Source organism: Aotus nancymaae, unplaced genomic scaffold, assembly GCF_030222135.1.
Source record: "Aotus nancymaae isolate 86718 unplaced genomic scaffold, 86718_ANA_hifiasm-v0.15.2.pri h1tg000003l, whole genome shotgun sequence".
In the NCBI taxonomy this organism is placed as follows: Eukaryota; Metazoa; Chordata; class Mammalia; order Primates; family Aotidae; genus Aotus; species Aotus nancymaae.
Window position 1 is genome coordinate 4062591 of NW_026988414.1, and position 25432 is coordinate 4088022.

The window sequence follows — 25432 nt, forward strand, 5'->3', positions numbered from 1 at the left end:
AATGCATGTGGAGTCTGAATGATAGAGGCAAAGATTGGTCCAGGATTGCTCTGTGAGTCTTCAGGGAATCAGATGTCTGGGGAGGAGGTAGAGACCAGTGAGTCAGGCCCTCATGCTCCAGCCTGATGCTTAGCCCATGGTGGTTGGAATCTTGGGGAACCAATGAAGATGGCTAGAAAAACAGATCTGAGTCGGTGCAGGGCTGGGAGGAAAAGTGACTTTGGCAGAGCAGTTCATGATTATCTCCTGGTCACCTCAGAAGTCCAGGAAGCCTTAGGGCATACTGTATGGATCAGTAGGAACAGCTGGGTAGCAGAGCCAGCAATGGCAGTGACCCCTGGCCCCTTGGACTCTGCAGAGAATGAGGCCCTATCCTTCCATGAAGGTGGCACAAGAAGGCTTAGGGGCAACCCTTATGGGAGCAGGGATGTGAAGGGCGCTTATTTAGTCATTAGTTACTTACTGCCTTACCATGTGCCCGGCGCCATCCTTGGGACAGGGGATGCAGCAGTGAGGGAAACAGAGGCCCTTCCTCCAGGACCTCTGCAGTCTGGGAGGTTCCCACAGGAACTTAAGACCCAGGCCTAGAAGAGGAAGCCTGCAGTGTGTAGGGGGTGCCCTTGGGATGGGCTGGGATGGAGGGTACAGGTAGAGAGGACAGAGGCAGCCCGTGACTTGAGTCTAGTCATTCGAGGAGCCAATCCCTGGGGATAGGGATCCGTTCATCCTCTCCCCTTCCTCCTTGGGTGAATCAACCACCACCCAGGCATGAGTCAGCCAGGACCGGCTCAGGCATGACTAGGCCACCCACTGGTCCCCTTCCCTGGATGTCCCAACCAGGGTGTCCCAGCCAGGTTTAAGATGTAAGGAAGCCAGGTGTGGTGGCTCACGCCTGTAATCTCAGCTGCTCAGGAGGCTGAGGCAGGAGGATCATGGGAGCCCAGGAAACATAGACCCCCTACCTAAAAAAAAAAAAAAGACTTGGGGAAATATACTGATCCATGGTCCTAGGGCGGAGAAGAGGATGGGGGACTGGGTCAGGGGCTTTGCGTGCCCAGCTTCCTGCTGGACCATCTGCCTCTGAGGGGAACTCAAGGTGCCTCTCAGTGTTACTTCTGGAGGTCTAGTCCCTGCTTCCATTCAGCATGGGTGTCCACTATGCCAGGTCCTATAGCAACTCTTAAGACAGGCACAGAGCCACAACTGAGGCCCAGAGAGGTCATGTCCAATGGGTGCCAGAGCCTGGCCTTGAGCCCCAGTCTCTGCTTCTCCATGCCTTGTGGGCAAGCCTGCTGGGAGCCTGGCCAGCTTTGAAGCTCTGTGTTTTCTGTGGGCAAGGGTCCTGGGTTGGTAGGGTGGAATCTGCTAGCACAGCACAGCCTGACACCCACTGTGTCTTCTTGCTTTGAACTGCTGGGGTCTTGGGCCCAACCCTGGCATGGGAGCCCAGCTTGCAGCTCTGGGGTCAGACAGTGGTGGCTTTAGATCACAGCCCTCTCCTGGTCAGGAGACGTTGGGCAGGTGCCTTCCCTCCTTTGGGCCTGTGTTTCCTTGGCTGCGATGGGGTAATGGGCTGATAGCACCCGTCTCCTAAGGCTGGGCTGTGGATTCTTGAGGTCGGGGAGAGTGCTTGGCTCAGTGCCTGACATGCAGAAGTGTTCAGGTAATGAGGGGCTCATTTTAACGCCCCCCCGCAGGGCCTGCTTGGGGGCATTTTTCTACTTCTCCCTCCTGGATTGCCCTGACTTGGTCCCCGACACCAGCAGGTCTTGACGGATTTGGCTCAGAGCCATACCCTACTGGCCCCAAACTTTGACCCAGTGACCCTCCCTACCTTGGCATAGGCCTGGTCTCAAAGTCTCTTCCCCGGGATTGAGACTCAAGGTGAAGGGCCAGCTCATACAGCACAGGGTCCAGGGTGACTAGCGTGACAGATGCTCATGCCACAGTGTCAGGAGAATGGCTGCACTGCCCTGGCAGATTTCCCAGGGATTCTGTAAGATCAGAAGGTGGGGTGGCTTCCTGAAGGGGGGCTTGGGAGTACAGACCACCCCTCACCTCCCGTGTGACCTGCAGCAAGTGCCTGGCCTCCCTGAGTGTCTGTTTCCTGATCTGTGAAGTAGAAGCAGGAAGGTGATGCTTGAGAATCACTTGGCACACAGGAGGGTGCCTGGGAAACAGGAACCAGGCTGGGCCATACTGGGTACCAGGGGCATCTTTGACCAGGTGTGTGGGATTCTTGTTTAAAGCCAGTAGTTTACTTTGGGTCCCTTCAATGGCCTGTTCCCTCTTGGGCTGTAAGAACAAGAGAGAGTGATCATTTGCATCACTTGAGAATGGCATTCACAGGGCATTTGCCTGAGCAGTAGCTCAAGCCATCTGCACAACCTGACTCTGGGTACAGAGGGCAGAGCAGGGCAGCCACTTGCCTGTGCTTGTAAAACAGGGATGCCCGCACCTGCCTGCTTCGGCTGTTTTTTTTTTTGAGATGGAGTTTTGCTATGTTGCCTAAGCTGGTCTTGAACTCCCAGGCTCAAGCAGTCCTCCAGCCTCAGCCTCTGGAGTAGCTGAGATTACAGGTGCACAGCACCATACCCAGCTTGTGTGGGGTTTTTTGAAGATCACTCTCAAGGTTACTGCTTGACTGGTGAGTGGCAGGATTCAGACCTAGATGTGTCTGACTCCAGAATCCTTTCACCCAACCCTGACACTTTCCCAGCAAGCCTGAGTGACCTGACTTCCCTCTACCCTGCCCCCGTGCCCTGCCCCTTTTCCATTTTGGAGTTTCTGAAGCCCCAGTGGGCTGTCCACTCTGTGCTTGTTTGGATCACTTGTGATGCCAGCCTCCGTCCCAGCCCACCCACCAATCCCTGGGCCACCACTAATAGGGCTGTCTTTGGCAGGGGAGCAAAGAGTATTTTGGGGATGCCGGGTAGCTGATCTGAGTGCTCCAGTGGCTTGACTTCTAGAAACTTCTTGCTGCCTCTTTGCAGGAGGAGGCGCTGGCCATGCTAGGACTGTGAGCTGCTCCCCCTGAACCCCTGGCAGAAGCCAGACGCTGCTGTGCTGCCACGTTGGCTCTTTGGCCCCTGGACAGATGCCTTGGCTGGTCCCTGGGGCAGGCCCCTCCCAGGCTGCTGTATCTTCTTCTCTTCAGGGAAGCACAAGGCAGATGTTGTCGATTTAAATTGTTTCCTTATTAGACTCTCGCTCTCCGGCCTGGGCTGGGTTTCATCAGCCGGGAACTCTGATTGCATCACTTTGTCGCTCACTCCTCCAGGAACCAGGCCAAGGGCTGGGAGAGCGGGCAGGGTGGGAGTGAGTGTGGCTGAGGGAGGGGAAGGCGGATGGCAGGGGAGGGACATAAATGATGGTCTTAAGTGATGGGGCCCTGCTCTGGGGGACCAGCACTCTCAGGAACCCTGGAGCACAGCTGGAACCTAGGGTTGCACATGCCTATCACAGTGCTACTGTCTCTTAGCTGGGTGCCCAGCTCCCTGCATCAAAATCACCTGGGAGCTTGTTGAAAATGTCCTTTTAAGGCCTGCAGCAGTGGCTCTCAACTGGGGTTGATTTGGCGATCTCTGGAGACATTTTTGGTTGTCACACTTGGGGCTGTGCTGCTGGCAGGATGCTGCTAAACATCCCACCATGCACAGGACAGCCCTTCACAAAGAGAAACCCTGTCCCACGGAGTCTGTGGTTCTGCACAGGACAGCCCCTCACAGAGAGAAACCCTGTCCCGCGAAGTCTGTGGTTCTGGCGGGGCTCACTGGGAATCTTCGTTTGTCATGAGCCAGTGGATATTTTTATCCGAGAAGCCCGTCCTGCTGGACCTCGCCCGTGTCTCTTTGCTCGTGAGTTTGAGCACCTGCCCTGCCAGGGCTTCGTGTTGGGCACCCAGTGGAGGTAAGACGTGTGTCTCTGAGTACTGGAACTGGGAAGGCGAAGTATTGAGAGTGGGGATCACACTGGAGCCCTGTCACAGGCTGGGCTGCTCCACCGATACCCAGATTCCCTTTTCCTGACTTCTGCTCCTGTGCTTTTCCTGACTTCTGCTCCTGTGAGGGTTGCCAGCCAGTCATGCACTTTTGCTCCGATTCTGAGGAGAGGCCCTGATGGGCCCATTTGACCATTGTGTGTAGGGATCCTGTGGGCCTGGCAGCCTTAGGCCAGGAGGTGGCGCCCACGGCACTACGGCACTAACCTCCTGTCACCCTGGTGATGGAGACCTGGGGTTGCCAAGGCTCTGAATCTTCTTGTTGCACCTACTGGGCAGTGATGCTGGACCAAGCTGGGGCCAGGTGCTGGGGATGTGGCAGTGAACTAACCTCAGGACCACAGTGAAGGGAATTCTCTGCATCTTCCCTCTGTTGAGCAGTGGAGAGAGGTGCTGTGGGACCACAGTCACCCCAACAGCCCTGGGTGATGGGCAGGTCATCCTTTTACAGATGAGGAAGTTGAGGCTTGCTGAGATGGGTTCTCCGAGTCACTTGGTGGCTTCTCCTTCTCACCAGCCTCATCCACCCCCTGGCCTTCCAGGGAGTCTCTTCCTGGGAGCCACCTCCCTCCTCTGGGTCTTCCCTGTGCTGTTCCCACTGCCTGGGACCTCCTTGTCCCTAGATCTTCACCCAGCTGACCTCTGCCTGAGGTCCCAGCTCTAAGGTAACTTACTGTCCAGGGAGGCTTCTCGCCCTCCTGCCTCCAGAATAGGTCAGGGCCTGCTCTGTTCACCGCTCTCATAGCCCCTTCGACTTCCTGGGAGACTCACAGTGACTGCAGTCATTTCCTGTGTAATGGCTGTCTCCCCCCTCAACCAGGAGGTTGCTCACATTGTGTCCCACACCCCAAGCCAGCACCGTAGTCAGTCCTCGTGGATGCATTGTGGAGGTCCTGGTCTGATTTGGGACACAGGTCCCTTGTGTCTCCCCACACCACCTGGTGTGGCTTCCTGGGGTGGGTCAGAGGGTGGTCAGTTCACTGGGCAGCCTTCCCAGGGCCAGGAGAGCTCCTGGGGAGTTCTGCCGGGCCAAGGACACCAGCCTACTGGGATGGTCTGCTGTTTCAGGACAGTCCAGAAATAGCCAAATTCCACTGCTGAGATGGCCACAGTGGCTGTGGTGGATGCAGGGCTTGCCCCGCCTCACTGAGATTTACACATTTAATTGTATATCTTCAAGCTAAAAATGAAACCCAGTCTCTGTAATTACCTGTTCCTGGCAGCGGGGAGCTGGGGAAGCACGCCCTGCAACCCCAGGCCCAGGAGGGCCGGTCATCACTGTTTCTTCCCAGGCAGGCGGCCAGCCCTGCCAGCAGGTCTCACGTACTGCATGGGGTAATTCCACTCGGTGCCTTGGGAGGGCCCAGGGTTTGAACCACGTAACTGGGGGTTCACATCCCTTTTGCTTATAAGCAGCCTTCCTAACCCATACCCTTTTCTCATTTTCAATTTAAATTTCAATTATGGAAAAAATTTAAAAAATAAAACAAAAAAAACAAAAATAAAAGGAAACAGAAAAAAAACGAAACAATAAAATAAAGACACACACAAAAAGAAACAAAAGGTGAGGGGGGAGAAGAAAAAAAATTTTTGATTATGGAAATAATTCTTGGACAGAAATGAAGGCAGTGGCTCTGATAACCCCTCTACCCCACCTTTGGTCAGACCCGCTCTGAGCTCCCCGCCTGCCTTCTGGCCATTGTCCCCTCACACCAGTGTGAATAAGCTGCTTGGCCAGGGAGCCTGAAGTCCAGGGTTCTAGGTTAAAACAGTCTCCTCCTCTGGGCCTTGGTTCTATCATTTTAAAATTTCAGTTCTCTAGCCTAGACCTGGGCCACATTAGGGTAAGTTGGGGATGGGGGGCATGGAGGAGGGTGCATGGTCCTATGATTTTCTTTCTTTTTTAATAAAGGTAGGTCTTGTTGTGTTGACCAGGCTGGTCTCCAATCCCGTTCTCAAGGGAGTCTCCTGTCTTAGCCTCCCAAACTGCTGGGATTATAGGCATGAGTCACCATACCTGGCCTGTTTTCTTAATAAACATCTTATTTATAATTTTTCTTCATAGCTGCTTGTTTTAGTTTTTTTTTTCACACTTTTTACTTTGTGAGACGGGCGACTGGTTGTGCTTCTGGTCACTGGAGATTTGTGTTGGGTACTGCTGTGCACAGCACCCAGCAACCCAGGCCTGCCCTCTCAGCACTTGCAGACCATGGAGGTCACAGCTGGCTCTGGTGGCACTCAGCTCTCAGGACCCTGGGCCCTCCCCCAGGCATCACAGTGCTTGGGTGGGGTCATTCTACAGTGCGGCATTTCCACCCCAGGCCACATTGCGGTCTCCAGGACTGCCAGAGGAGTGGGTTCCCTTCAGTCAGGTGTGCTTTAAGAAATACAACAGATACTTCCTGCTCAAAAAGAACAAAGCGGGCACCATGCTCCCCGTCCTCATCCTTTCTGTCCTTTTTTACTATACCAGTCTCCAGACCCTCCAGTGGCCAGAGGTGGCCTTTATTTGCAATTTGATGTGGACACCTCCCATTTTCTCTGTGCTTGTGGGCCTTTACATATGTCACTTTTAAAAAGGCCAAGTGTGGTGGCTCACACCTGTAATCCCAGCACCTTGGGAGGCCGAGGCCAGCAGATCATGAGGTCAGGAGTTCGAGACCAGCCTGGCCAATATGGTGAAACCCTGTCTACTAAAAATACAAAAATTAGCCGGGTGTGGTGGTGCATGCCTATAATCCCAGCTACTCAGGAGGCTAAGGCAGGAGAATCACTTGAATCCAGGAGGCGGAGGTTGCAGTGAGCCATTGCACCCCAGCCTGGGTAACAGTGCAAGAATCTGTCTCCAAAAAAAAAAAAAATTAATTAAGTAAATTAAAATGGGGTCACATAGATCCCCTTCTGCATGTTACCTTCCTGCGGGTCTGATGGGCCGTCTCTCCTTGCCAGGGAGCACAGCTTGCCCACCCTCCCCTCCTTCCCTTCTGGCATTGCCCAGCGGGTGCCATCAGAGCAGTCCTCAGTTCTTCCCATTTTTGCCCAACTGCTGCTGCTGTGACCAGTGGACACCGTGGGGACTGCCCTCCCATACAGCCCCTCTGTAGGCTTGGGGTCAAGGCTGCCTCTCCAGTCTCCCTGTCCCACGCCTGCCCCCCCATCTCTGCCCCAGCCATACTGGCCCCCGGCTCCTCCTTACACACGGCAGGCACATTCCCACCTCAGGGGCTTCGCACTTGCCGTTCCTCGTGCCTGGATTGCTCTTCCCCAGGTATCTGTGGCCACTCGCTTCAGTCTTAGCTTAGACATCACCTTCCCATGAAGACCTTCTCTGGTCCTCATTCCCTGGTGCCTCCATTGCCGGAGTACTGTCTGCCTCCTCGGTTCCTTTTCTCCGATGCACTCCAGGCTAGCCAGCACACATTTGCTGGTTTTGTCTGTCTCCTACCCACTGCCAGAGTATAAGCCCCTTGAAGGCAGGGATTTCTGTCTTCTCTGTTTATTGCTTGTGTCCTCAGAGCCTTCAGCAGTGCCTAGCACCTGGTGGGGGCTTAATAAAAGGTTTCTGAGTGAATCAAGGCTCTGAGATGTCCTCAATCCTGACCTGGCCAGCTCCCAACCTGGGGCTCATGGCTGCCTGCCTGGCATCCTCATTCCTGCCTCTCATCGTGAGCACCCCTCACCCCATCCCTGGCCTGAGCCTGCATTCATCTCCCCCCATGATCCCTGCCCCGTGCATGGGACTTCGTGCCACCTGCCTGGGGGTGCCCAGCTGCTTCCCGCTAGAGGTGCTCCAGGGCTGAGAGGAAGGTAGTGTGGGCCCTGAGACAGCTGTAGAGCTGTGTCCCAGCTGTGATACAGGCTGTGGACACAGATGGGGCTGGGGTCAAGACCAGTTCTGCTGTGTCTTCAGGTGAGTTACGCAGCATTTCTGAGCCTCACTTTCTTCATCTGTAAAGTGGGCTGTGGTAGCAGTCACCTTTCAGTGTTGAAGAGTTCCGGGCTGCACATAGTAGGCCCTCAGGAGGTGGCCACTTCAGCTGTGTTTTTTTTAACCCTTGCTATGACCTCTGGCCACGGGCCAGGGCAAGGCTGCTCGCCTCTTCCCATGGGAGTGGTGGCTGCTAATAGGTGATTGTTCAGAGCTCTGTAGAAACCAGAGGGAGGCCCAATGCTGATCCTGTGAGCCCTTCCTGTGGAGGGAGGGAACCTGCCTGTTACCTGAGCCTAGGAGGGCTCCACGTGACTTTCTCTGGCTTGGCCCTGCAACCGCAATGGGCCTTAGGCTTCCTGGCTGGCGTTCCGACAGCACTCTCAGAAGGGAAGGGAGAAAGCCCACAATTCACTGTCAGCTTTTGTTCCCAGACACTAATTCCAATTCTATTGGGTGTTTCTTTTTTTTCTTTTTTTTTTTTTTTTGAGACAGAGTTTCGCTGTTGTTACGCAGGCTGGAGTAGAATGGCGCCATCTCGGCTCACTGCAACCTCCGCCTCCTGGGTTCAAGCAATTCTCCTACCTCAGCCTCCTGAGTAGCTGGGACTACAGGCCACGCCACCATGCCCAGCTAATTTTTGTATTTTTAATAGAGATGGGGTTTCACCATGTTGACTAGGATGGTCTCAATCTCTTGACCTCGTGATCCACCCGCCTCGGCCTTCCAAAGTGCTGGGATTACAGGCGTGAGCCACCGCGCCCGGGTGTTTCAACACGCCCAGGACACCGAGCTGCCTCCCCAGGCCTCCAGCAGCTGCTTCCAACTCTAGGTGAAGTGCGGGGACCCATGGTTGCTCCCCAGCCTTCTCCCTTTCAAGCTTGGGCCTCCTCTGGCTGCCTGGGAAGTGTCTCTGCTCTCTTTGCCCTTCCGCTCCCCTCTGTGGCTCTTTTCAGCCTCTGCCTAAGCCACAGTCCACGGTGGCAAGACAGAGCCATTGTCAGAATCAAATGCAGAGTCGTCTCACACCCTTGAGGACTGGCTGCCCCTGCTCCTTCACCCATCTCATCCCCCCTGACCTCCCCCAGGCTTCTCTTCAGCCACTGGCCTCTGCACTGGTTTTCCACATGCCAAGTGTGTTTCTTCCTCGGCCTCTGCACTTGTTGCTCCCTCACCTTAGGGCCCTTCCCCCATCTTTGCTCGGTTGCAATCCCCACTCCCCTCTAAGCCTTGCTCAGATGTCACTGTCCTAAGGGCCATCCCTAACCCTCCACCTGAATTAGCCCCAGCTCATCTCTACCTACATTCCCCACTCGTCTTCCCTGTGGTATTCTCTATTTTTCTTTCTTTCCTTTTTTTTTTTTTTTCTTTAAGACAGAGTCTCACTCTGTCACCAAGCGCAAGGCTGGAATGCAGTGGCACAATCTTGGCTCACTGCAACCTCCACCTCCCTGGTTCAAGCAATTCTCCTGCCTCAGCCTCCCGAGTAGCTGGAACTACAGGCGCACGCCACCATGCCCAGCTAATTTTTGTATTTTTAGAAGAGACAGGGTTTCACCATGTTTGCCAGGATGGTCTTGATCTCTTGACCTCGTGATCCACCCGCCTCGGCTTCCCAAAGTGCTGGGATTACAGGCTTGAGCCACCACACCCAGCCCTTCTCCATTTTTCTATTTATCTGACCTACCTCAAGGGTTTTTCTTTTTGAGATATAATTAAAAATAACATCTCAGGCCGGGCATGGTGGCTCACGCCTATAATCCCAGCACTTTGGGAGGCCGAGGCAGGTGGATCACGAGGTCAAGAGATCGAGACCATCCTGGTCAACATGGTGAAACCCCATCTCTACTAAAAATACAAAAAATTATCTGGACATGGTGGCGTGTGCCTGTAATCCCAGCTGCTCAGGAGGCTGAGGCAGGAGAATTGCCTGAACCCAGGAGGCGGAGGTTGCGGTGAGTCGAGATCGTGCCATTGCACTCCAGCCTGGGTAAAAATAACATCTCAAATTATATACTTGAGATATATCTCAATTTGAGATATTTTTAATTGAGATATTCACATACCACACAACACACCCATTTGAAGTGAACAATTAAGCGGCTTTTAGTATATTTGCAGTTGCACAACCATCACCATAACCAATTTTAGAACATTTTCATCACCCAGAAGGAAATCCCATACCCATTAGCAGTTACTCCTTTTTCCTCCAAGTCCCTGTGTTTGTCTGTTTTCATACTGCTGTAAAGAAATACCCAAGACTGGGTAATTTCCAAAGGAAAGAGGTTTAGTTGTCTCACAGTTCCACATGGCTGCGGAGGCCTTAGGAAACTTACAATCATGGCGGATGGCGAAGGGGGAGCAAGGACCTTCTTCACATGGTGGCAAGAGACAGAAGCAGTAGCAAAGAGGGAAGAGCCCCTTATAAAACCATCAGATCTCATGAGAACTCACTCACTATCATGAGAACAGCATGGGGGAAACCACCCCCATGATCCAGTCACCTCCCACCAGATCCCTCCCTTGACATGTGGGGATTACAATTTGAGATGAGATTTGGGAGAGGACACAGAGCCAGACCGTATCATCCCCCATCCCCTGGCAACCACCAGTCTGGTTCCTGTCACTATGGATTTGCCTTTTCTGGACATTTCATATAAATGAAATCATAAACTCTATAGTTCTTTCTGGCTGGCTGCTTTGATTTAGCTTCATGTTTTCAAGGTTAATCCCCAGTTAGCATGTTGAAGTGTGTCATTTCTCTTTGTTGCTGAATGATAACGCCATTGTATGCATAAAACACATTTTATTTGTCCATTTACCAGTTGAGGGACATTTGGGTTGCTTTCACTTTTTGGTTATGAATAATTCTGTGATGTACATTTGTGTACAAGTTTTTGTGTGGACACATTTCATTTCTCCAGGGTATACACCTAGGAGTGGAATTGCTGAGTCATATCATAACTCTGTTTCACCTTTTTAGGAATTGCCATTCTGTTTTCCAAAGGGGCTGCATCATTTTACATTCCTACCACCAGCGTATGAGGGTTCCAGGGGTTCCAGTTTCTTTACGTCTTCGCCTTTGATTCTAGCCATCCTAGTGGGTGTAAAGTAGTATCTCATTTTAGTTTTGATTTTTATTTCCCTGATAGCTAATCATGGAGCATCTTCTTGTGTGCTTGTTGACCACTTATGTATCTTCTTTAGATAAATGTCTATTTGGATATTTTGCCCATTTTTAATTGGATTATTTGTCTTTTTATTGAGTTGTAGATGCTTGTTATATATTATAAATACAAGTCCCTCATCATATATATGATTTCCAAGTATTTTTTCTTGAACTCCTGACCTCAGGTGATCCACCCACCTCAGCCTCCCAAAGTGCTGGGATTATAGGCGTGAGCCACTGCGCCCAGCTTCCCAAGTATTTTTTCTTATTTTGTGATTTGTATTTTCACTTTTTTGATGATGTCCTTTGAAGTTCAAAAGGTTTTTTTCTTTCTTTTCTTTTCTTTTTTCAGACGGAATCTTGCGCTGTCACCAGGCTGGAGTGCAGTGGCGTGATCTTGGCTCACTGCAACCTCCGCCTCCCAGGTTCAAGCAATTCATTCCCCTGCCTCAGCCTCCTGAGTAGCTAAGACTACAGGCGCGCACCGCCATGCCTGGCTAACTTTTTGTATTTTAGTAGAGACAGGGTTTACCAGTGTTGGCCAGGATGGTCTCGATCTCCAGACCTCGTGATCCACCTGCCTTGGCCTCCCAAAGTGCTGGGATTTGCAGGTGTGAGCCACTGCGCCTGGCTTGGTTTTTTTTCCTTTTCTTTTCCTTTTTTTTTTTTTTTAAGATAGAGTTTCACTCTGTCACCCAGGCTGGGGTGCAGTGGCGCAATCACAGCTCCCTGCAACCTGGAACTCCTAGGTTCAGGCCATCCTCTTGCCTTAACTTCCCAAGTTGCTGGGACTACAGGCATGCACCACTATGCCTGGCTAATTTGAAAATTTTTCTGTAGAGATGGGGTCTTGTTGTGTTGCCCAGGCTGGTCTCAAACTCTTGGCCTCAAGTGATCCTCTCACCTTGGCCTCCGAAAGTGCTGGGATTACAAGTGTGAGCCACTGTGCCCAATTAAAAGTTTTAAATTTTGATGACATTCAGTATATTTGTATTTTTCTTATATCACATGTACTTTTGGTATTGTATCTGGGAAATAGTTGCCTAATCAAAGGCATGAAGATTTACTCATATGCTTTTTTTTTCACATTTTATAGTTTGGCTCTTATACTTAGCCCTTTGATCCTTTTTCAGATCATTTTTATATATAGCATGAGATAGCCCCTCCCAAACACACACCCTTCATTCTCTTGCATGTTGATATCCTGTATCCCAGCAGCATTTGTTGAGAAGACTATTCTTTTTCCCACTGAATTATTTTGGCACTATTGTTAAAAATCAATTGACCATAAAAGTGAAGGTTTCTTTTTTTTTTTGAGACAGTCTCCCTCTGTCGCCCAGGCCGGAGTGCAGTGGCGCCATCTTGTGCCTCGGCCTCCCAAGTAGTTGGGATTACAGGTACACACCACCATGCCTATTTTTTTTACTTTTAGTAGAGATGGGGTTTTACCATGTTGGTCAAGCTGGTCTCTCTTGAAGGTTTATTTCTAAATCTTTGTAGACAGAATAATCTCAGTTGTATTCCATTTATGTCTGTCCTCATCCCAGGACCACCCTTTCTTGATTATTGTGACTTTGTAGATCTTTTGAAATAGAGAAATATGAATCCTTTAATTATGTTTTACTTTTAAAGATTGTGTTGACTATTCTGGTCCCTTGGATTTCCATGTAAAGTTTAGGATCAGCTTGTCAAAGTTCTGTCAAGAAGCCAGCTTGAGGCTTTGATAGGGATTGTGATGAATTTTAGAACTATTTCGGAGTATCATCATCTTATCAATATTGTCTTCCAATCTGTGACCATGAAATGTCTTTCCATTTCTTTAGATCTTCTTTCAGCAGTGTTTTGTAGTTTTCCATAGTGTGTATTTTGTACTTTATTAAATTTATTCTTATGTATTTTTTTCTTTTTGATGCTATTGTACATGGAACTGCTTTTTTCATTTCATTGTAAATGTTTGCCAACATGTATAAAGAATTGATTTTTGTATATTGATCTTGCATCCTGCAACTTTTCTGAACTCATGCATTTTTTAATTTTTATATATTTATTTTTATCCTTTTGTTTGTTTTGAGACAGGGTCTCACTCTGTTGCCCAGGCTGGAGTACAGTGGTTTGATCTCAGCTCACTGCAACTTCTGCCTCCTGGGTTCAAGAGATTCTCCCACCTCAGCCTCCCGAGTAGCTTGGACTACAGCTACCTGACCTCAAGTGATTTGTGCCCACCTCAGCCTCCCAAGGTGCTAGGATTACAGACATGAGCCACCACACCTGTAATCATGTATTAAGCGAGGCATGATGGCTCATGCCTGTAATCCAGCACCTTGGGAGGCCATGACAGATGGATCACTTGATGCCAGGAGTTCGAGACCAGCCTGGCCAACGTGGCAAAACCTCATCTCTACTAAAAACACAAAAATTAGCCAAGTGTGGTAGTGCATACCTGTAATTCCAGCTACTGAGGAGGCTGAGGCATGAGAATCACTTGAACTCAGCAGGTGGAGGTTGCAGTGAACCAAGATCATGCCACTGCACTCCAGCCTGGGTGACAGAGCGAGACTCTGTCTCAGAAAAAAAAAAAATAAAAAAAAAAAAAATAATAATAATAATGGCCGGCTGTGGTGGCTCATGCCTCTAATCTCAGCACTTTGGGAGGCCAAGGCAGGTGGATCACCTTAGGTCAGAAGTTCGAGACCAGCCTGACCAACATGGTGAAACCCCATCTCTACTAAAAATACCAAAATTCATCAGGCATGGTGGTGGGCTCTGTAATCCCAGCTACTCGGGAGGCTGAGGAAGGAGAATCACTTGAACCAGGGCGGCGGAGGTTGCAGTGAGCCAAGATAGTGCCATTGCACTCCAGCCTGGGCAACAAGAATGAAACTCCATCTCAAAAAATAAATAAATAAAATAAAATAAAAAAGTTTTTTAGTGGATTCCTTAAGGATTTTCTGTGTACAAGATCAAGTTATCTGTTAATATGGTTTTAGTTCTTCCTTTCCACTACTATGTATTTTTCTTGTTTATTTGGTCGTCGTCACTTCTGTGGTCCCAGTGCCTAGAACAGGGCCTGGCACACACTGGTGGTGCTCAGTCGTTTGAACGGATGAATGAATAAGTGGAGCCAGCATGACTGGGCTCAGGTGATGTCCTCAGCCCAGGGCCCCCACTCCTGTGGCACCTGCTTGTGGAGATTAGATCTGTCCCTTCCTCCCCTGTCTTCATCCCTGACCTTTTTTTTTTTTTTTTTTTTTTGAGACGGAGTTTCGCTCTTGTTACCCAGGCTGGAGTGCAATGGTGTGATCTCGGCTCACCGCAACCTCCGCCTCCTGGGTTCAGGCAATTCTCCTGCCTCAGCCTCCCGAGTAGCTGGGACTGTAGGCATGTGCCACCATGCCCAGCTAATTTTTGTATTTTTGGTAGAGACGGGGTTTCACCATGTTGACCAGGATGGTCTCGATCTCTTGACCTCGTGATCCACCTGCCTCGGCCTCCCAAAGTGCTGGGATTATAGGCGTGAGCCACCGCGCCTGGCCCTCATCCCTGACCTTTTCTGCTTGTCCCCAGTCTTGGTTGCAGAGGATTGTTGGAGCTCACCCTCCTAACAAGCTCTGTGCATTCTGGTGACTGACTTCCCTTGGTCCCTGGTGTCATCACAGAGCATTCACCAGGCCAGTCACTTTGCAGGATTCATTTTACTTAAGCGCTCCCACAACAGTGGCCACGACAGGGGTGATGTGCCCCAGCGAGTGTGTGGCTGTGGCCCAGGTCTGGCTGCCCTGTTGCCCCTTGTCACAGCCTTGGCAGGAGCACAGAGTAAGCCTTGGTCACATCCTTAAAGCCTTGTGGAGCCTGGAGGGGCCTCCTCTAGAAAGTGAGGCTTAGGGGCTTTCATTGGGCTGAGGAAACAGGACTCCCTTCTCATTCATGCTGTTCCCTCTTCCCGGAACTGTCTCCTCCACCTGGCTACTCCCCAAGCTCATTCTGTCCTGAGCTTGAATGTCACCTTTCCTGACTCACCCCTTCCCCACCCTCTCCTGGTGACGCTGAGTCATCACTGAGTGAATGCAGTCTTCAATGGCTCATACCAGCACCTGCTTAGCACTCAGAGACCTGGGTGGTGCCTCAGGGGCAGAGCAGGGTACTGCAGGCCCCACAATGCCACGGGTTCTCCTTGCGAGGCTTTCCCGTGCTCCATGGCCCCTGAGCCGATGTGGGGACTGAGAGCCCTGACTCTGAAGTCAGACAGTCCTGGGTTTAAATCCTGCTCTGCCAGTCCCTGGGGATGTGAGCTCGTGTGGCGGGTAGAATGACTTTCTCTTGGAGCTTCAGTGCCCTCAGCTGTAGAATGGGTGGCGTAAAGCCCACCTTACGAGGCTGCCGTGCAAAGCAAACCTGCCAATGCTCAGGAGAGGCTTGGCTGCGGCCCTCTCAGACCATCTGCCCTGAGGCCTCGATGTGGCAGTTAACCCACTGTCCTCAGCTCACTTCCTTACTGTCCCCTAGGTGGTTAGGTGGGATGAGCCAGAGATAACATCTCTCACACTGTCCCCTCCCTTCCTGGCCACCCCTTCCTGAGCATGGGCTCTGCCAGGCGGGCTCTGTGGGGATGGGGAGCTGCTCGGGGATGCAGAGCTCGGCTCCGCCACATGCTGCTGCCACCCCCAGATCCTGCCAAGGCCCCCGCAGCAGTTGGGAGGGGCTTGGATGAGCCCTGCCACTGGCTCCCACTCACTCCCAGAGCACAAAACACCTCTCCAGTAAAGGGGTGCTCAATTTTTCAGCATGGTCATGCTCTCCAACTCAGGAGGCACCGGAAGTCTGGAAGACCAGAGCCTTCTGCTTAGTGTTGGTGAAGCTGAGGCCCCCAAATTGCTGTCTCCGCACCTGGAGTCCAGCTGCTTGGGTTAATCCCCGTTCTGCTCTTACCTGTGGTGGGCCTCAGGCAAGGGTCTTAGCCTTGGGGCTCCCAGTTTCTTCAGGTGGGGATCGGGCTGATGATGTGGCTGCTGCAGAGAGAGGTTGGAAGGGTTTGGCATGAGCACCTTTCTCTGGCACTTGGAGCAAGCTCCCGGGCCTGCTGGCTCCTGTGAAGTTCCTTGAACAGTGCCTGGCACATGGGAAGTGCTGTGTGGGCATCGGCTGTTGTTATTATTGCCATCGTTGTTATTAGTGGTAAAGAAGGGGGCTCTGGAGTCACTGGCTGGGAGGTGCAGGGCAGCTTGCCTAGCCTCAGTCTCTTCATCTGTGAAATGGGCTGAGTAGTCCAGCCTAAGACTGTTGTGAGGATCACGAGGCGGTTGGCAGAGCCTGGCTTTGGAGGAGGTAATGGCAGTGGAGGGAACTGCCCAAGGTCTCAGAGCAAGGTGGCGGGGGCAGCGCTGGGTACAGAGGGAGGCTCTGCAGGTTGCCAGGCTTCCTGGGGAGGGACAACTGCCCCAGCTCCCCTCACCCCTGCCTTGTGTTTATCTCATTTTTATTATGTTTTTGCTGGTGTTTATTATTATTATTATTATTTTTTTTTTTTTTTTTTTTTTTTGTTTTGAGACAGAGTTTCGCTCTTGATACCCAGGCTGGAGTGCAATGGCGCGATCTCGGCTCACCGCAACCTCCGCCTCCCGGGTTCAGGCAATTCTCCTGCCTCAGCCTCCTGAGTAGCTGGGATTACAGGCACGCGCCACCGTGCCCAGCTAATTTTTTGTATTAGTAGAGACGGGGTTTCACCATGTTGACCAGGATGGTCTCGATCTCTTGACCTCGTGATCCACCCGCCTCGGCCTCCCAAAGTGCTGGGATTACAGGCTTGAGCCACCGCGCCCGGCCGGTGTTTATTATTTTTTTAACAACAGTTACACAAGTACATTCTTGTGAAAACACAGCTACTTTGTGACACAGAGTGAAAGTGAAGCTCCCCACTGCCTCACTCCCAATGGGCAGGGCTCTTTACCTGTCCCTGGTACCATATGGGGTCCCCTGGCGCAGATGTGCATGCCTGTGCTCACCTGTCACCTCTGACCTGCAGGGAGGAGGTGCAGGAGAACTGCGTGCGGTGGCGAAAGAGGTTCACATTCGTGTGTAAGATGAGTGCTAACCCGGCCACCGGCCTGCTGGATCCCTGCGTCTTCCGCGTGTCTGTGCGCAAGGTGAGGCTGGGGGCGCTCATGGGGCTGCTGGGCTGGGCCGTTGAGCTGGGCTGTAGGCCCCTCCCCTTATGAGTCCACACCCCCAGGGGAAAATGGGGAGAGTTGCTCTATTCCTTGTCCTCCTCCCCTCAGATCTGGGGGGATTGAGGGAGATGCATGAGGTCCTGGGATTCCCCATCAACCTGCTGCTTGTCTCCCTCCCTGTGCAGGAGCTGAAAGGCGGGAAGGCTTATTCCAAGGTAAGAGGGGCTGTGTGAAGGGGCGGTGGGATGGAATGGGGCAGCACGGGACAGGCAGGAGGGAAGCCTCCAGCCCCCTCTCTGCCACAAACAGAAGACGCTTAGCACTACCTGAGATGTGTTATTTTTTAGAAATATCTTTACTGGTGGCCTTTGCACTCAATATAAAGGCAGCATATGCTTGTTGCAATACAAATGGTACAGAAGTTCACATAGCAGAAGGGCCACTTTCTGTCCCTTCTCCTCCCTCCAGACCTCTTGCACAATCTCGGCTCATTGCAACCTCCACCTGCCAGGTTCAAGTGAGTCTCCTGCCTCAGCCTCCCAAGTACGGCTGGGCATGGTGGCTCACTGAGCGCCTGTAATCCTTCTCGGCTCATTGCAACCTCCACCTGCCAGGTTCAAGTGAGTCTCCTGCCTCAGCCTCCCAAGTACGGCTGGGCATGGTGGCTCACTGAGCGCCTGTAATCCTGGCACTTTGGGAGGCTGAGGCATGTGAATTGTCTGAGCTCAGGAGTTTGAGATCAGCCTTGGCAATAGGACAAAACCCCATCTCTACTACAAATACAAAAATAATTAACCAGGGGTGGTGGTGCCCTTCTGTAATCCCAGCTACTAGGGAGGCTGGGGCACAAGAATCGCTTGCCACCTGGGGTTGGGATAGAAGTTGCAGTGAGCCGAGATCACGCCACTGCACTCCAGCCTGGGTGACAGAGTAAGATTCTGTCTCCTAAATATATATAAATAAATAAATACACAAGTACACAGATTTGTGGCTTTTGGTTTTTTACTTAATAGATCCTGGGCATCTTTTTGTGTTATCACAGATTTCCATGTGCTTTCTAATGGCAGCAGTGTCCCATGGCATGGCTGGTGATGGTTGACTCAGCCAGCCCTGCTGCTGGACGTGTGTGTTGTTACCAGGGTTTCACTGTACCCACAGACAGTTCAGCCCTACATAGTATTAATGAAAGCTTTTCTACTGGGCAAAGAGGGAGAAGACAGCTCTTCTGGTTTTGAATAAGCCTGCTTTGCCAGCTTTGAATAAGCCCACTCTGCCTTCCATCTCTCTTCTCCATGGTGGACTTTGCCCTCCCCTCCTCAGCTCCTGGGATTAGCCCAGCGGCAGGAGGGTGGGCTCCATCAGCCAGGAGGGGAAATGCCTTCGCCTCACCTCTTACCTGAGTGAGGTGCTATACAGGGGGCGGCCCTTCCCACTGACTGGAGCTCAGGAACTCAGCTGGCTGGGCAGTGCGCTCTGCCCTGGCCTGGGGCTCTGACGTCCCTCTCCAGAAGCAGAGGGCAGGGTGGCTAGAACCAGGCTGTGGAGGGTGCTGTCAGAATGGAAATTTCTCTGATTCACAGGGGTGAGGACAGCTGCCCAACCAGGGAAGAAATCACCAGCAAACAGCTGGGAGCATCTTGCCTCCACTGGCAGTTACCGGGCACCCAGCATGTGTCAGGCACTGCCAGGCCCCTCCCTTCTGTTGTGTAACTGAACTCCTACTTCAGGCTTTACTCCTATTATACAGAGGAGGAAACTGAGGCCCTAGAAGTGGCTGAACATGGTGCTGATCAGGCCTAGTTTCAGTCCTGTTTCTGTTAGGTTAGCTGTTTGGCCCTGAGCAAGCTTCTTTCCCTCCCTGAACTTAGTTTTCTCATCTGTAAAGTGGGGGTCAGTCTGAGTCCATAGCAGGGCTAGGATCTGAATCCAGTTCCCTGATTCTGGAGTATGTGCCCTGAACACTGCAGTAGACACTTGCAGGCAGCAGGTACTTGACACCCATCCCTGATTGGTTCCGTTGGGTTCAAACATTGGTTCAAACATTTCGTTATCTATCTCTTTGGAGCCTGTTGTATCTGGAGCAGAACTGGGCAGGAGGTGGTGAGCAGAGGCTCTGGAGCCTCCTGGACCCTTTGCAGAGGGAACTGGAGATGTCCTCCAAATCCCCAAGCCTGGCACCACCTTGTCTCAACCTCAGTTTCCCCTCCAGGTCTAGCAGACTTGGCCTCCATCCACAGGGCCTTCTTAGTGCTCTCTTTGCACCTTCTCCCACTTCCCTCCCCATCCCTCGTTCCTCTACCCGGAGTTCCCGTGGGCCTATTCAGACCCTGAGCTCTGGCAAGCAGCCCCTCACTCTGGCCTCTACCAGGGCGCCTTCCCTGGGGCTCCTGCTCATTCTGCAGTGCCCCTCCCCTCCCAACCCCTGTAGGGGTGTCCCATCACTCCCCCCAGCACCCACTTCCCACAGGCCTTCCCTCCTCCCCTGCCTGCTGGCCCGGCAGCTCCCGACAGCACGGCCTTGTTTCCCAGGGAACAATGCATCTGTGTCACAGACAACAGTGTCCTTTCATGTCAGGCGCACTGGCCCCGGTGCATGCTGGGATGTGGCACAAAGGGTGCTTTGTGCAGCTCAGGGATGTGAGCCCCTGGTTTTGCCATGTTGGTGCCGCAGACCCAGGGCCTCTGTCCTTGGGTCCCCGTTATGCAACAGTCAGTTGGGGCTGTGGGGCAGGCCCAGGGGCTTTGTCTGTCTCCCTCCCCACCTTTGCCAAGTTACCCCTTCTGGGCTTCTGCCAGCCAGGAGCCCACACTCCCTGTGGCCTCCCACACGCTCCTCTTACCTCCTAGCTGGGCTTCGCTGACTTGAACCTGGCCGAGTTTGCAGGGTCGGGCTCCACGGGGCGCTGCTGCCTGCTCGAGGGATATGACACGAAGAACACCCGCCAGGACAACTCCATCCTCAAGGTACCAGGGATCCTGCTGCCTCTTCCACCCTGACCAAGGGGTGGGGACAAACCGGGCTGCTCATCAGAACCCCTTGGAGGGTTGTTAAAGATAACAGGCCTTACCTGACCTGGTAGACATCGGGAAGATGCAGGCCCTGGAATCAGATCTACGATCAGAGGGAGGCCTGGCTCGGCTGCTGGTCTCAGTTTCCCCATCAAGGTCAGGGAGGGGCCCTGACAGTCTCTTTAAAGGTTTGGCAAGCACTTGCAATGGGTCCACGTCATGCTGACTGCATGCCTTGTCTTCTCTCGTGGTCCCCTGACAGCAGCCCCACGGGGTGTGGTGTCTTTGGTTAGTCCCAGCTTCAAATGGGAGGGAGTTGAGGCACAGACGTTAAGTCATTTGCCTGGAGTCACAGACCACTGGCACCTGACCCTCAGCTAGTTGACTTCTTGGCCCAGCTCCTAACCCTCTCTCAAGTGACATGTGGTAGCCTGGCCCGCAGTGGATTATCAGCAAAAACGGTGGCTGCTGAGGGCCCCAGAGCAGGCATGGGCAGGTTTCCAATGGCCAGGGCAGCCCCACCCCCCAGGCAGATGCCTTCTTGGCCTCTTGGGAATAGCAATGTCCAGGTGTCCACCGCCAGCTGTTTCCACACCCTTCCACCTGGCTGGCAAAACAGGCTGTTGTAACACCCCCTCTGCAGGAGGACCCAGGGAGACCCTATTGTATCTGGAGCAGAACTTGGCAGGAGGTGGTGAGCAGGGGCTCTGGGGGGCTCCTAAACCCTTTGCAGAGGGAACTGGAGATGCCAGAAAGGGTCTAGACTGATTGTCTTGGGAGTTGGAGCTTTTCAGCCTCAGTCAGGCTGGGTGCCAGGTAGCCTTGGGTTTAAGGGCAACTCCCCCACCTCCTGTCTGCAGGGTCTTGGGAGTCACTTCCCCTTTCTGAGTCTTGGTTCCCTCATCAACAGCCTGGGGTGGTCACCTCCTGTCTAGGCTGCCTTCATGGCCGAGCAGAGGAGCTGTAGAAAGTCTCAACCCAGTGCTCACCTTTTCATTAGTGGTGGCCCCAGGATCTGAGCCCCTCTTTCCCACCCACTCACCTTCTGCCTGTCACTCCATCTCAGCCTAGATTTTAGGGTCCAAATCTTGCCACATTTGCGCTGTTGCCAACATCTTTGCCCAAGTGAATGTTAAGTTTGCGATGGCTTCATGCTTTATTCATCAGACTTTCACCAGACCCTGCCCCCCACGTGCCGTGCCAGACCCCCTTCCCCCACCACCTGCCGTGCCAGACCCCCTTCCCCTACCACCTGCCGTGCCAGACCCCCTTCCTCCTCCTGCCTGCTGGGTTGAGCTCTGTGCCCCTTACACAGGGCGAGGGGTAAGTGTGTGGCTCTGTCCTGGAGAAGCTTACCGTTTAGGCCTGTAGCTGACTGCAGTCCACTAACTCTGCCAGGTGCAGGGCTGAGCCCAGGCCTCACCTTGCGCTGCCCTCCCCTCTGCTCCGCCAGTCAGGCCTTGGTACTATCTCTGTCCTCCACACAGGAAACTGGGCTCAAAGAAGTTAGGTAGCTTTGCCAGAGCCCCCCAGCCAGGAGAGGGCAGAGAGACAGGATTGGAGCCCAAGCCCTTCCGAGGCCAGAGTTGAAAGGCTGCAAGGGCCCTGCGCCTGGGCAGGCCGTGGGTGGCCAGAGCATGGCTGATTGCTCCTCTTGCCACAGGTCACCATTGGTATGTTCCTGCTCTCTGGAGACCCCTGCTTCAAGACGTGAGTGCTGGCACAGGCCTGGAGAATGAATGGGAGCCCGGTCCTGGGCACTGGGGGTGGCGGAACAGGGACTCTTGGTGTCCTCTGTTTTCATCTGGTCCTGAAGGGGGGCACCCTAGTCATACCTGTTTGTCTTTCCAAGGCCGCCATCCACTGCCAAGTCCATCTCCATCCCAGGCCAGGATTCCTCCCTGCAGCTGACATGTAAGGGTGGCGGGACCAGCAGTGGTGGCAGTAGCACCAACTCCCTGACAGGGTCCCGGCCCCACAAGGCCCGGCCCACCATCCTCAGCTCAGGTATGGTGCCTCATCTGCCCGCCCCTCCCCACTAGCAGCCTGAGGGGCTTACCTCTATGTCACACCCAGGTCCCCAGGGAGATGCTGGCTGGCTGAAGGGAGGGTGATGGTGGGAGGGTTTTCGTGCTCCCACTGGGCTGATGGGATCTGAGCATCTCGTGTGTGCTGGCTGTGGTGCTGGGCCCTGCGATCAAAGTGCCCTGGACTGAGACTGATGTGGCCTCCCTACCCTCATGGCCCTGCAGTCTAGCAGGAGAAACAGGCCTCAATCAAGCCGTAGATACATGACATGCATGTCTACCTACAAATGGGATGAGAGCTGGGAGAGACAGGCCCAGAAGGCAGGATCCATCTGGGGCCAGGGAAGGCTTCCCTGAGGAGGCGGTGTCTGGGCTGCATTTGGGGGATCGGGGCACAGTATACCTGGCAGAGGGACGTGCTGGGAGCTCTTGCTCTCCCACGTGCTCTATGACCTCGACTGGCCAGTTCGCCTCTTGCTGTCTCAGTGTTCTCTGGAAAATGGGATTGGTAATAGCAGTTACATCCCAGGTTGCTTTGGGGATTAACTGTGCACATGTGGGCGCCTGCCTGGCACATGGTAAGCACTCAGTCTGTTTTTATTAAATTATCACTGGTACTAATGTTGTTATAAAAAATGTGAAAGAGCCCCAACTCCCAGAGGAGGCAGCGTGGCAACTAGGAGGAGGGGGTGCTGCTGGGACAGGAGGCTCTGGACTGCCCCCAGGCAAGGCATCATGTGGCAACCCTGATTGTCTCACAGAATCACTTAGAGCACAGGCCTTGTGTGGCCCCACAGACGCTTGGTGGGTGATTCTGCCCCTGCAGACTGGGAGTGGTGAGAGACTCTCTGACCTCAAGGGCCCAGCCGTCCTCCACTCCCTTTTCCCCGACAGACCCAGCCAGCTGAGACCCAGAGCAGAAAGCTGGGACTTCCCAGCAGCATTACTCTTTCCATCCCCAGGATGGGGGTCCCCAGAAGAGATGTGTCTGGAGAGCAGGCCACCCCAGCAAAGGTGGTACCTTCGTGTGAAGTAGAAGAGGCCCCTTTCCCAGGCAGGGTGGACTAGAGTGTCCGCTTGCCTCTGGAGCTGGGCTCCCCCTATATGCAGAGAATCTGTTGGGGACTTGAAAAGCCACATGGTTATGGGTGGGCACACAGGCCAGCCTGGGGTGCTGCCTGTGGCCTGGGTGTGCCCTTCTCTGAAGAGGGCATGGATGAGTCCTTCCTTCCTGTGTTGGGTGGGAGGGCGGGTGGGTGCTTGGAGTCCTGGGTGGGTTCTGCCTGCTCTCTTGTGCCTCCTGCTGGGGAGTGCCAGGAAAGTCTGTTTTAAAGTTGGGCTTATGGGTGACTTGGGACAGGACTGTGGGCCCATCCCTTTGGGCCAGCCTGCTTCCCCCACTCCCCTTACCCTGTCCCCTCCACTCCAACTCTGCTGACCCAGGCCCCTCCAGCCTCAGGGCCTCTGCTGATGCTGTTCTCTGTGTCTGGAAGGCCCTTGCCCTGAGGCCTTAGCTGGCTCCCTCCTGCGATATGTCCTGGAGGTCTGCCATTAAGGCCGTCTCCTTGGAGAAGCCTTCCCTGTCCCCAGACTGGGCCAGACCCCAGTAAGCACTGCTCCCTGCTCTGCACCTCTCACTGCAGTTGTGGGTAGTGGAGGCCATTTTTCTTCCACGTTCTTCCTCCTCGCTGGCCTGTGGTGGGCACCTTACACTAGGAGGCCCTCTGTGGAATGAACGGACCGGGTTCGGAGGGTCACCTGTGGGTCAGGCAGGTTGCTGCTCCTCTGAACCCATTTTTCAGTCTGCTAAGTGGTGCCCCACCATGGGAGGCTCTGTGAGGGCATGGTGGCGAGGGCGAGGGTGAGCAGCACTGGGTGACCCCTGTCCCCTCATCCCCTGCCCCTTCCTGCCTTCCAGGGCTGCCGGAAGAACCCGAACAGAACCTGTCCAGCCCCGAGGAAGTCTTCCACTCTGGCCACTCCCGCAACTCCAGCTACGCCAGCCAGCAGTCCAAGATCTCCGGTGAGTGGCTGCCTGGCCCTGCCCCCGTGGCCTCCTCCTTCCCCAGGATCCCCCATCATGATGCTCCCCCGCCGTGCCCCCCACAGGCTATAGCACAGAGCACTCGCGCTCCTCCAGCCTCTCGGACCTGACGCACCGCCGCAACACGTCCACCAGCAGCAGCGCCTCTGGAGGCCTTGGCATGACTGTGGAGGGCCCTGAGGGCAGTGAGCGGGAGCACCGGCCCCTGGAGAAGCCACCTCGGCCACCCCGGCCCCTGCATCTGTCTGACCGCTCATTCAGGTGAGGCCTGCCAGTTGGTGCTCCCTGGAGAACAGAGCCCTCCTGGTAGTGCCTTGAGCCTCCGCTTCTTTACCTGTAACAGGGACTGTAGGGTCCCCACCTCAGAGGGTTGGGTGGTGACAATTCCACCAGCTGATAGCCATGAAGGGTGCAGCTGTGCCGGGCATACAGCAGGTTCTGTTCATGGCTGCTGTGGTTTTGCAGATTGGACAGCAGCATGGTCTGTGGGCCCGACAGCTGGACTGAGCCTTAGAGCCACTCCTTAGGTGCTGTTAGAGCCACTCCTTATGCGCTGGGTGGCTTTGGGGAGCTGACTTACCTGCTCAGTGCCTGGCATCCTCATCTATAAAAGCGGCTTGTGACGGCACCTGCACCCTATTGTGCATTCGAGGGTTCAGTGAAGTATAGCACGGAGCACACGGGGATATTCTGAGCGACTTGTCCCCCACCCGACCCAGGCGGAAGAAGGACTCGGTGGAGAGCCACCCGACCTGGGTGGATGACACGCGGATCGATGCGGATGCCATCGTGGAGAAGATCGTGCAGAGCCAGGACTTCACGGATGGCAGCAACACTGAGGGTGAGCTGGACCGGGCTGGTGGGGGTGAGGCTGCCTGCTCCAAGGGCTGGCCCTGCCCCGCTCAGCCTCCATCCTTCCCCGTGTCCCCACAGACAGCAACCTCCGGCTGTTCGTGAGCCGTGATGGCTCTGCCACGCTGAGCGGCATCCAGCTTGCCACCAGGTAGGGGCAGGCTCAGAGAAGGGTCACTGGGGCAGCTGGGGCTTGGGGGTGAGAACAGAGTCCCCACAGTTCACTCACGTGGCTTCGA

The 25432-nt window shown here is 53.7% G+C and overlaps 1 protein-coding gene across 1 annotated transcript in view; it reads left to right on the top strand.

The window, feature by feature from the left end:
* Window positions 1-25432, top strand: part of EEIG1 (estrogen-induced osteoclastogenesis regulator 1) — a 41368-nt gene that overhangs the window by 12002 nt on the left and 3934 nt on the right. The window contains exons 2-10 of the mRNA XM_012458066.3: window positions 17117-17237; window positions 17447-17476; window positions 20109-20225; window positions 21934-21980; window positions 22123-22277; window positions 24216-24320; window positions 24407-24602; window positions 25061-25182; window positions 25275-25344. Of these exons, the coding sequence (XP_012313489.1) occupies window positions 17117-17237; window positions 17447-17476; window positions 20109-20225; window positions 21934-21980; window positions 22123-22277; window positions 24216-24320; window positions 24407-24602; window positions 25061-25182; window positions 25275-25344 (963 nt within the window). The remainder of the gene's footprint in view (window positions 1-17116; window positions 17238-17446; window positions 17477-20108; window positions 20226-21933; window positions 21981-22122; window positions 22278-24215; window positions 24321-24406; window positions 24603-25060; window positions 25183-25274; window positions 25345-25432) is intronic.